The sequence below is a fragment of the Palaemon carinicauda genome, chromosome 8 (genome assembly GCF_036898095.1).
Source record: "Palaemon carinicauda isolate YSFRI2023 chromosome 8, ASM3689809v2, whole genome shotgun sequence".
Taxonomy (NCBI): Eukaryota; Metazoa; Arthropoda; class Malacostraca; order Decapoda; family Palaemonidae; genus Palaemon; species Palaemon carinicauda.
In genome coordinates this window covers 63,367,404-63,379,903 of record NC_090732.1, presented here as the reverse complement: position 1 = coordinate 63,379,903, position 12,500 = coordinate 63,367,404, and the positions used below count along the sequence as shown (strand labels likewise).

The window sequence follows — 12,500 nt, the reverse complement described above, 5'->3', positions numbered from 1 at the left end:
TACTGTCATAAATGGTCATAGTATGCAGATTGAAAATACATTTTTTGTCTTTCTTAGATAGAAATTGGTTGTTGGAAGTTTACGAGGAAGTAATGAAGATTACAATGTAGAGCACGCTAAGTATTCCAGTATTGATAGTGAGGTCAAAAGAAAAGCCAAGAATGACTGGGGAGAATATTTAGACCTGAAAGAAGATGAGGCTGACAATGCTATGAATTCAGGGATTGGATATGGTGTAAGAATCGCTCATAGAACTATTAATGAAATTTCTACTGGGGCATGAATGAAGCATATACCCATCAAGAAAAAGATGGATCTGTTATAACAACAGAAGAGGAAGAAAGGCAACTTTAGATGGAGCCCTTTAGTGAGGTCATGAATAGAAGATATGAAGGGAATAATTTTATTGATATACCTGAAGCTAAGGAAGGCCTTGATGTTCCCATGAAGGTATTCAGTGTTTTTGAAGTCGAAACTATTACTAAAACCCTCAAGAGTTGGAAAGTCCCTGGATATGATGAAATAACGTCTGAGATGATTTTGGCCGAAAATGACGAATGGAGAAGTATTCATTTAAAGGCTCAAGGTGGAGACGAATGCAAAATCTTACCGAGGCCCTAGGTATAGGAGGAGATGATGATGATGATGATGATGATGATGATGATAATCAAGATTATAAGGCCCAATTCTTATAGGAAGTGACGCAACCTGAGGCACGGAAACACCGAAATGCGGCACATCTCACACCACATGACACCCTGTCACATAGGCTCAGTCATGTGCTCACCGTTGACACGATGGATTCCTTGGCTGATGTTGTATTAGTTTTATTGGATAAGCATAGAAAAAAAACAGCTGTTGCTCTCATAAGCATTTTATATTGATGAATAGAAAAGGAGATTTTAATAAAAAATTATCTCCTGCTAACTGATGAAATACAAAGATAAAAAATTTGATCATTTAAAAATATCGTTCAAGACTTATGTAGAACTGAAGTCAATAGTGCTTCCATATTTGCAATCTGGGGGTTGTAATTGGCGAAAACTATTATCAATAAAAAAAATAATCTTGATCCTCCGTTAAGTTTGAAATTAGTTTTAAAGCTTATGAACAACAGCAGAAATAGTAACATAAATACAACATCAAAACACACACAAAACGTCACCAAAACAATTACTAACACTAAAATAACACTTACAACAGCAGGTTGAACAAAATTCATTCGCTTATTTCATGATAAAATTTTATTTGAAAATTCTAAATTCATAACCCCAGGTTGAAAACGATGTATTTGATACTTATCTTTTTCAAATCAAAATAAATTCCATTCTTATTTATAGAAATAAAAGCACATACGATAACAGGTTGAACACAATGTAATTTTAAAAGGCATAGACCTGTTGAAATTTCATTCTTATTTAAATAAATAAAAAAAGCATCTGGTTAATAGCAATGGATTTTTTAAAATCATAATGAAATTTTACTATTCAAGTAAATGAAAAGTGCTGCAAAAGAAAAGTGAACTATGAATTTATTTGGTCTCATGACCGATAACATACCCAGAAAATATTGCAATAATCATGCTTTAAACCCCTAGAAAATATATTGAGCAGGCAAGCTTTAGTATTACTACTAAAAACACAAGAAAATTAGAAGTAATGTACTACCATGATTTGATTGATTGATTGATTTAAAGTTTTCTGGCCATCCTGACGCATTACCATGAAGCATAAAACAAATCTATATAAGAATTCTACAGGTATATCCATAATTGGTAGTTGGTTTGCAGCTAAGCTTTTAAAGCACGTGGTCATTAAAAAGGCAGCATATTGTTCACTATACGTGAGACTATGTTTGAGATGTGTTTAAAAAGATGTCAATGTTCGAGGCCTCAGTAAAAGTTCCAGTAGTAGCCTACCAAGGAGATCTGCTTCCAGTCTCTTATCAAGTTAAAAAATTTCTAATTCCTTTCCTCCATTATGAACAACCGATTACAAACAACTGTCAATATTCTAGCCTCGGACCATTAATAATCATACAAGCATACAATACTCTTTACAAAACTACACAAAGACTATTTTCACAAACAAAAAACTACACAGCGACCTTTTTAAGTCAAAAGTTTCACGATATTTATAAGCGTTATGTTGCAACGTGCAAAGATAGGACATTTTTTGTAACAAAAATGCTGATATAAGTTGAAAATCTATAAATAAGTGAAAATTTGGCAGAAAACTGACATTCAATTTCAACAAACTGAGGTTTCGAAAATGGTTAATGCTAAGCAGCATTAGAGGCTGTCAATTCTTTAGAATTTTAAGATATTTTATTTTCTGGTAAAATTGGCATTGGATATTAAATGTATATAAAGGAATTTATTTGAATATCAGGTCAATAGCCACTGCTTCATTCACGATACCAAAATCTGAAGAAACAGAATATTTTTTTTCCTTATCAGCGTCACTCAAGAAAGATTAAAAGCTAAAACTGTTAACGATATTGCATACGGGTTCCAGATTCCAAGTTCCTCGTTCCTCACCCTAAGCTTTGTGTAGATTGTGGACACCCAACGAGATTTGTAGGTGCAAACACGTACATTCTGAAGAAAGTTCATTATCACTAGTTACCTCCTACACAAACAAAATAATTTGTTTATTTTCATTCTAATTTTCTTAATTCTATACTACGACTTATAAATTTTCTTAATTCCTTGAAGTTAAACAAATGCTCTTGTGTGTCATCTGCATCTTGGCTCAACTCAAAAAGCCTATAATTCTCATTCCTTTTTCTATAACTTTCTTTTATTTTCATTAATAGGACAAGCTTCCTCGGTGTACATTTCACTTGTGTGATCCCTTCTGTCAGTAACATTTATAAGCTCAACTTTTTTATTTTTGCTTTCTCTTCATATTTTTTTTTTTTTTTTTTTAATTTGCGACTTTACCTTTTATTTATTTCTTAAGTACTTGCTTTCTATAAATGTTTCCGTCTTCAATTTTGATACACTTTATGCATATATTTAAAATGCATTTTCCTCAAAATTGCTCATAGGGTTTCATTATTTTTTTTTCTTCCATTATCTCCTTAACTTATTGTTTATCATCTGTTGTTATGAAATAATGAAAAAGTATCACCAGTTTATAAACAGTTTAACGCTGCTAACCATAGGTCTGTTTCTGCCATTAATCAAAAATAAGATGTAGGCTAGTTGCAACTTGTAGGCTACATACAGTCCTTTAGTAATTTGTACTGAATTCCCTCTAACTCTTTCATATTTTTCCTTCATAGCACCCTACGCCACAATATTTGCAAACAGTGTAGGTACCGCTACTGTTTCATATACCTTAATTTTCATAAGTGATGCCAATTCTCCTACTCTTTTACTACCTCCATTGGTTTTAACTTCTTACTCCATATATTCTAATTTTGCTTCCCTTATACTAATACTAAGACTATGGTCTCATTTATCTGGTAATATTTGTCTGGGAAACATTCACTTGAGTATTTATACTCCTATACTGATTCATTCATTCCATTCGGGGCTATGGCCATGATTTTTGTCCTGTCCTCTTTCCTTTTCCTCTTGGTGACACGGTTACTAGTAGTAGTAGTAGTAGTAGTAGTAGATACAGGGATTCAATAAAATCAGTGGAACTATAGATAATTTTACAATGAAAATGGTTTAACACGGTCACAGGGACAAATGTGAATAGATAAGGAAATTATTTCAGAAGGATTTCAAGGACAATAGTTAACTAACTTCAAAGGATCAAGAAGATCAATTATTGGAACAATTCAGGAGGATCATAAAGGCTATAGTGAGCATAATAAAACACTATTTGAGTTTCGTAAAGATAAAGGTGAATGCACAATAAGGTATTTGTTTACAAGAACACGCTCTCCATTTACTCACAAATTATTCAGTCCTGCAGCTCTCATCTTCTTGTACAGTAGTTAGGAGGTTCTTCAAATGGGGGAAAGCAAAATATATCAAGATATTTTGAGCAAGGGGAGAGGGGTTATAAAAAGAACCAGCTTGGTTTCCTCACTAAAACGTCCTGGAACTGACATCGTCAACATATTCAACCAAACAGAAGTTTGTGATGCCTGCGTATATAAACAGAAGTTTGTGATGCCAGCGTACATTTGATATACTGTATACTCAAAATATATACTAAATTAAAAATGGAGTAATTACTCAAGTCTCACTATTTGTGAATTGTATATTTTATGGACAATTTTGAGTAATTAATCTATTTTTAATTTAGTATATACTGTATTTTGAATACATATCAACTGTACGCTGGCATTACAAACTTCTGTTCATGTATGCTGGCATCACAAACTTCTGTTATCATTATCATTACTAGCTAAGCTACAACCTTAGTTGGAAAAGCAGGATGCTATAAGCCCAGAGGCTCCAACAGGGAAAATAGCCCAGTGAGGAAAGGAAAAAAAAAGGAAAATAGAATATTTTAAGAAGAGTAACAACATTAAAATAAATATCTCCTATATAGAATATGAAATCTTTAACAAAACAAGAGGAAGAGAAATAAGGTAGAATAGTGTGCTCGAGTGTACCCTCAAGCAAGAGAACTCTAACCCACGACAGTGGAAGACCATGGTACAGAGGCTATGGCACTACCCAAGACTAGAGAACAATGGTTTGATTTTGAAGTGTCCTTCTCCAAGAAGAGCTGCTTACCATAGCTAAAGAGTCTCTTCTACCCTTACCAAGAGGAAAATGGTCACTGAACAATTAGAGCAGTAACCTCTTGAGTGAAGAAGAATTGTTTGGTAATCTGTGTTGTCAGGTGTATGAGGACAGAGGAGAATATGTAAAGAATAGGCCAGACTATTCAGTGTGGATGTGTATAGGCAAAGGGAAAATGAACCGTAACCAGAGATAGGAATAGTCACACAACTTCTCTAAGTCTCCTGATGCAATCGTTTGATGATAAGACTCTCGCTGCTACTGCATCTATCAGCATGCCCAGGTACTTCAACCTCTGCTTGGGCAAGAGATTCAAGTTCTCTCAGCTTACCACAATCCACATATTGAAGCAAAATGTGAGAATCCAATCTTAATCCTGTAGCAATTACCCTTCCAAGTAGGCCAGGATCAACCAATCGTCGAGGTTCATCAACAGATGTATCCCTTGTGAATGGATCCAAGCAGCTACCAAGGTAATACCCAAGTGAACACTTGGACAGCCATACACAGTGCAAAGTACAGTCTTGAACTAGTACACTGTACTGCAGAGGGAGGAGCAGAGGTACCTTCAAGAGGACTGATGTACAAGCATTTAGATGTATGCATTCTTCAGGTCTATTGAAAGCATAAAATCTCCCTCTCTGACAAAAGACAGCACTGGCCGTACTGTTTCTGTACTAAACTTTGTTTTGCTAACAAACTTTTTCAGAGGAGAGAGGTTGATGACTAGTCTCCAGTTCCCCTTAGCCGTCTCTACCAGGAAAAGTTGACTGTAGAAGCCCGGAGATTCATATCTAATGACTTCAAGTGTATTTTTCTCCAAATCCCTTCCCTTTACCAGACACACCCTTCCTAAAAGCAGTAAATTGGGGTGCTCAAAAAGGCTGCGCTTTTTAGGAAGAAGTAGCGGGCATTACCGACCAGTGTCTCTGCGCAGGACCAGGGTCCTTCCTTCATCCTGATCTCACATGCCCAATCACACACGAAGGTTAGGCTGCCGTCACCTTCAAAGGAGATAGCCCTGGATCAGGAAGCACTGTGAAGCAGTCCTCCATGATTCCACACCTGTTTTCACAACTCCTAGAAAGTAGAAACTCAGCACCCCATACATACAGTTCCACAATGACACCACCACCTCTGGGATATCCTGACTTTAGAAGTGAGAAACAACAGTTAGCCCAATGGTTTGTTGAATGGTGGGCAAGAAAAGTAACCGCCTTCCCACATGAGAGCATAAGACTCGTGTACTTTTCCAAAGCCTTCACATTGGATAACCTCATCAACTTTGCAAAGTACGTTACTCCGCCAGACCACTGGTCAGGCTTGGAAACTGGGTGGAGAGAGATCAAGGACGAAGCTTCCATGACTGTCGATTCAGAGGCCGAGAAAGACATTATTTCTGCCTTGAGTCTCTTCAACAAGACTTCACACCGTTAGTGCGCATACTGACAGGTCAACCTGCAAAGGTGCAGACGAAGCGTTCTCCAACGTATAGAATCTCTGTTGCCTGGATAAGTTTCACAAAGTAACTCTCTCACTCAGGGTAGTCGCCCTCAGCAGGTGCCGGACCGCAATCCAGTGTTCTCGAGGGCAACTATGTTGACGAAGTTAGTTCCAGGTCGTTTAGTGAGGAAACTAAGCTAGTTTTGTTATAACCCCTTCCCCCTTGCTCAACATATCTTGTCATTTTTTGCTTTACCAAACTTAAAGAGCCTCCAAAAAAGAGGAGAGTTGCAGGTCTGCATAATTTTGGAGTAAATGGAGAGCGTGCTCTTGTAAACAAGTACCCACAGTTAAGTGTTAAGGAGAATCTGCAATTCACATTGAATACAGTTAAAAAGATCAAATCTATGATGATAGTGAACCAAATGGCAAAACATCATAAATGCCATGATTTGAACGCAATAGAAAAAAATTTCAAGAGATCGTCGTGACCATAGATATCCTACAATAGATGCTGTGAGATACATATCGGCCAATGATAGCTCATATGTGAAGACTGCAGCCATCTTGCCCCGGTAGAGATGAGTGGTGGCTAGCATGGTATTCAATCTAAAAAATGTAGCACACACAGTTTATCGTAAAATATATGCATACCACCTCGAGATTTGCCTACCTTCTATTTTGATTTATTAAACATCTAAATATTATTATTTATTGATGTATATATACATTTATATTTATACGTATGCATATATAAACATACATGCTACCTAAATATTTGTATATATACATATTGTTACGTTGAACTATTATACACGTCGTAGATTATGCAAAATCTACTCAAAAAGTTTAATAAACAATAGAAAAACATAAACAGCAAGTGAAAATGATGACCAGTAAACAGAAAATAAAACTATTTAAGATTTAGCATAAATATAAAACAGCATTACACTAGATTCACAAAATAATAACGGCACACAAAAATTGATGTGTAAATATACAAAGTTGTTACAAAGAAGTAAGTCAAGTTGACTTTACAAAATTCTATACTGCGAGGGACAAATGACGTTGCTTATATAAAAGGTTGATACGAAGGATCTGAGCTACTAATGATGAAAATATGAATTTCTTGAACTTCTTTATCTTCTTCAAGATACTCTATCATTGTTTGTAGTCACCAACTTTCGGAGTCACAGAGGGTGTAGCTGAAAAATGTCTCCAAACACGAGCGGTGTTCGTCAGATCTCTCTCCCCTCTCACTTCACCTGTCCTTTTAAATACAAAGTTGTTACAAAGAAGTAAGTCGAGTTGACTTCACAAAATTCTATGCTGCGAGGGACAAATGACATTGCTTATATAAAAAGTTGACATGAAGGATCTGAGCTACTAATGATGAAAATATGAATTTCTTGAACTTCTTTATCTTCTTCAAGATACTCTATCGTTGTTTGTAGTCACCAACTTTCGGAGTCACAGAGGGTGTAGCTGAAAAATGTCTCCAAACACGAGCGGTGTTCGTCAGATCTCTCTCCCCTCCCCTGTCCTTTTATATACGCGGGACCAATACTCCCAAATGTTCGTGACACACTAGAAGCGCCACAGAACTAACATATACAACATGACGCTAGGCGACGGACCGTGGCCACCGAGATTAGAAGGCTTATTCCACCTCGGCCAATATATGTATATAGATATATATATTTGTATATGTATATATATATATATATATATATATATATATATATATGTATGTATATATGTAAGTATGGAGACAGGAGCAATTACTCAAGCATAAACATATTGGAGTAGGGAGACGCATTCTGTTCTTTCATCCATTTATTTGCGCCGACGTTTCGTATCAGCTTGATACATTTTCCAGGCTGAAACGATTACAAATCAATTGCGTATAAGTAAAAAGATACACACAACGTTTACCAACGTTTGGTGTTGGTAAACGTTGTGTGTATCTTTTTACTTATACGCAATTGATTTGTAATCGTTTCAGCCTGGAAAATGTATCAAGCTGATACGAAACGTCGGCGCAAATAAATGGATGAAAGAACAAAACGTGTCTCCCTACTCCAATATGTGTATATATGTATATATATACATATATATGTATATATATACATATATATATATATATATATACATATATATATACATACATATATATATATATATATATATATATATATATATATATATATATATATATATATATATATAATTCACCAGAAAATTTCTCTTACGTATCTAATCCTTAACAAGAAATATTATTTCATACCATTTCCATTACACATAAGTAGGGTACAATATTCATTATTAATTCCTTTCACTTTAGATATTACATTTACATTAACTATTGACCACCAAATAAAACAAATCGTATAAATGTGCTGTATTATTGTAATTAGACAATTGTTTCTCTTTCCCAAGATTTCGCATTGGTGTAATAACATATCCGTCAAAAAATTTGAGAACCAAATTTACGTTTAGCTTTTCAAATGTGGATGGTCGTAATGCTTTAATTGTTAACTTCTAATAACTTCCAGGGAGCAAGAAATACATTTAGTTCGCTGCAATTTTTGCTTAATGGAAATTTTGGAAATACAATAGTTTTGTACTCATAGTTGAGACCCAACCAGTTATTTGTGACACTCCAGAATGTGTACGGCGTCAAACGTGAAAAACAAAGTCTGCATTCTTGCAGCTGGATGGGGTTAGAATATAGATAGCTGTGTTGGGGTTGCAAAATAGGACATTGTTTTTTCATTTATCGTATTATCAGCAATTACAATGATTACTTTAAATCCTTTTTTTCAAAACCTATTATAACTTTTATTTATAACATTATATAACATTTTGGTTTTTATAGTTTTTATAGGAATAATATGAACCACATAACGAAATTTGGACAGCACCGCCCACACCATGAAAGCATAGGCGATGCACTGGCTGTTGCCTCATTGCAATCAAATGCCGATCCTATGCCACAACCTCCCTTGTAGTATAAAAAAAAAAAAAAAACGTGATAAGTAGTGCACAAGAGGAGTTATAATGGTTAGAAATTTCTCAGACCGCACGTGGATATTCTACCGGAGGAAAACATTTGAAATTTCCAACACATTAAAAATAGATCACGAAATTTTCAGGGCTGTATCAATTTTTCGTCATTTTTAATAGAAACATTTTGTAATATAGTTTTGAGCTACTATCGATAGACTGCGACTCAATGTTTTTGTATAACTATATAATTTAGCAATTCAGATACATATATCGTTGATAAAATTTAAAGCACATGACACGTGGTGTACGTGGATATGAATACTACCATGTAAACTCTATATATATATATATATATATATATATATATATATATATATATATATATGTATATATATATATATATATATATACATATATATATATATATATATATATATATATATATATATATATATATATATATATATATATATATATATGAGAGAGAGAGAGAGAGAGCGAGAGAGAGAGAGAGAGAGAGAGAGAGAGAGAGAGAGAGAGAGAGAGAGAGAGAGAGAGCAAACCCACTGTGACGGGCCGAGAGAAGGTTGTGCCTCAAAAGCTGGTTGAAAGCAACTGAGTAATTTATTATAGAACACTCTCCTTTATATACAAAACCTCAAGGCAACAGGAAATTTCATGTTCGAAAAACAGACAATGTTACAGAGGAAAAATGCAGACATGATTATTCTGGTTCTTTTTAGTGCGAGGGAAGAGCGAAGATACAAGCATAATATATACAAAATGAATAATGTACGATCGTGTGACACACGGTTGGTACATGGCTCCCCCCCCCCCTAAAATGACATACTGTACATGTTAAATAGGGCGCCCCGCTCTAGAGAGGCGAACTGTAGGCGGGTCATCTGGCAGAAGATAAGCAGGTTTTAGACGATCAATGGAGACCCAGTCTTCTTTGCCACGAATGTTTAGTAGGAATGCTTTCGGAGTGCGTTGGATCACAAGGAAAGGGCCCGTATAAGGGGGCGTTAGCGGTGGCTTGCTAGTGTCGTTGCGCAGGAAGACGTGCATTGCAGAGTGCAAGTCTGTTGGTATGTGATGCTTCGCTGGGGGCTTGTAAGTCTGGCGGCATGGAGTAAATTTTCCCACGACGTGACGTATGCGCTGGAGATCATCGGAGGAGGTTGTAGAAGGAAAAAATTTGGCAGGGATGACCAACGGGTCGCCATACACCATTTCAGCTGCTGAGACGTCGAGGGCGTCCTTAGGAGTGGTCCTTAGTCCCAGGAGGACCCAGGGAAGCTGAGTAAACCAGTTGCAATCCTTGTACCGGGACATCAAAGCTGCTTTGAGGGTGCAATGAAAACGTTCAACCATTCCATTGGCAGCGGGGTTGTAGGCCGTTGTCTGATGTAGGGTGATGCCCAGGAGATTCGCTAATGATGTCCACAATTGAGAGGTGAAAGTGGTTCCCCTGTCAGAAGTAATATGCTCAGGGATACCAAATCTTGCAATCCATCCAGAGAGTAAGGCAGATGTACATGCGGCGGACGTTGCAGTTTCCATGGGAATGGCTTCAGGCCAACGAGTGGAGCGGTCGCTGACGGTAAACAGGCAACGATGTCCTTGTGATGTGGGTAAAGGGGGAATACAACGTCGATGTGAATGTGTGCGAAACGACGCTGAGGTTGAGGAAAGGTGCCCACTCCTAAATCCGTGTGTCAATGTACTTTGGAAGTTTGGCAAGAAGTACAGGCGTGGACCCAATCCTTAGCATCCTTAGAAATGCCGTGCCAAATGAACTTTGCCTTCAGCAGCTGCGCAGTAGAACGGCAAAAGGGATGTGAAAGGCCGTGAATGAAATCAAACACCTGCCGGCGCATGGGAGCAGGAATCCAAGGTCGTGGTCTACCAGTACTGACATCACAGAGGAGGGTGGTGTTGGAGTCTTCGAGGGGGAAGTCTTCCTAACGGAGGGACGTGCAGGATGTACTACATGCTTGATACTCTGGATCCTGTCATTGGGCTTCAGCCAAGCCATTGTAATCCAATCCCAGTTGAACGGCAGCCAACGTGTTTCTTGACAGGGCATCGGCAACGGGATTCATTTTCCCAGGGACGTGTTGAAGGGTGCAATTATATTCAGCCACGGTGGAGAGATGTCGGTGTTGCCGGGCGGACCAGGCATCACACTGTCGAGTAAAGGCGTGCACCAGAGGCATGTGGTCTGTGCGAATGATGAAGGGCATACCTTCTAAGAAATGGAGAAAGTGACGGACAGCCAAGTGCACTGCCAGCAATTCTCGATTGAAGGTAGAATAACCCAATTCTGCCTTGGACAGTTTTCTGCTGAAGAAGGCCAATGGGCGGGGCGAGCCGTTGACCACCTGCTCGAGTACTGCACCAATAGCGACGTCGCTGGCATCGGTGGAGTGAAGGAGAGGGGCATGTGGGATAGAAAAAGTGAGAGCTGCAGCAGTTGATAGGGCCTTCTTTGCATTGCAGAAGGCTGCTTCTTGAAGGGGACCCCACTTCAGGTCCTTTGGCTTGCCCTTGAGGGAGGCGTAGAGGGGAGCAAGAGTGGCGGCAATGGCTGGCAGAAAACGGTGATAATAGTTGATCATGCCCAAGAATTCCTGCAGAGCTTTGACGGTCGAGGGCGCGGGGAAGTTCTGAACGGCTGCTACCTTCTCAGGGAGGGGATGGACTCCTTCAGGAGTGATGCGGTGCCCTAAGAACGACACTTCGTTGGCGCCAAAGGTACAATTGTCGTACCGGACTACAAGGCCGTTTTGTTGCAGGTGGTCGAGCACGATGTGCAGGTGACGGAGGTGTTCCTCTTTTGAGGAGGAGAACACAAGTATGTCGTCCACATAACATACACAGAAAGGGAGGTCCCCTAAGATGCCATCCATGAGACGTTGAAACGTGGCCCCAGCATTACGAAGGCCAAAACAGGAGTAATTGAAGGTGTATGTACCAAATGGAGTGGTGATGGCAGTCTTGGGGATGTCTTCTGGGTTCATAGGCACCTGATAATACCCCTTCTTGAGGTCGAGCGTTGAGAAAACCCTCGCTTTGTGCAGGTAGGAGGTCACGTCGGTGATGTTTGGGAGGGGGTAGTGATCTGGTTCTGTTTGCATGTTCAGGCACTTGTAATCCCCGCACGGACGGAGGGAACCGTCTTTCTTCAGAACAATGTGTAAGGGTGACGACCATAGGCTGGAGGCCTTTTTGCAAAGGCCCATTTTCTCCATTTCGGCAAACATCTGTTTGGCGGCTGCCAATCGTTCCGGTGCCAGACGTCTGAATTTTGCGAAGACTGCGGGTCCCG

At 38.4% G+C, this 12,500-nt stretch overlaps 1 protein-coding gene across 1 annotated transcript in view; it reads right to left on the bottom strand.

Moving 5' to 3' along the window:
- Positions 1-6,308: 6,308 nt before the first annotated feature.
- Positions 6,309-12,500, bottom strand: part of LOC137645259 (uncharacterized) — a 28,071-nt gene continuing 21,879 nt past the window's right edge. Inside the window, exon 6 of the mRNA XM_068378079.1 lies at positions 6,309-6,525. Coding sequence (XP_068234180.1) covers positions 6,309-6,525 — 217 coding nt within the window. The remainder of the gene's footprint in view (positions 6,526-12,500) is intronic.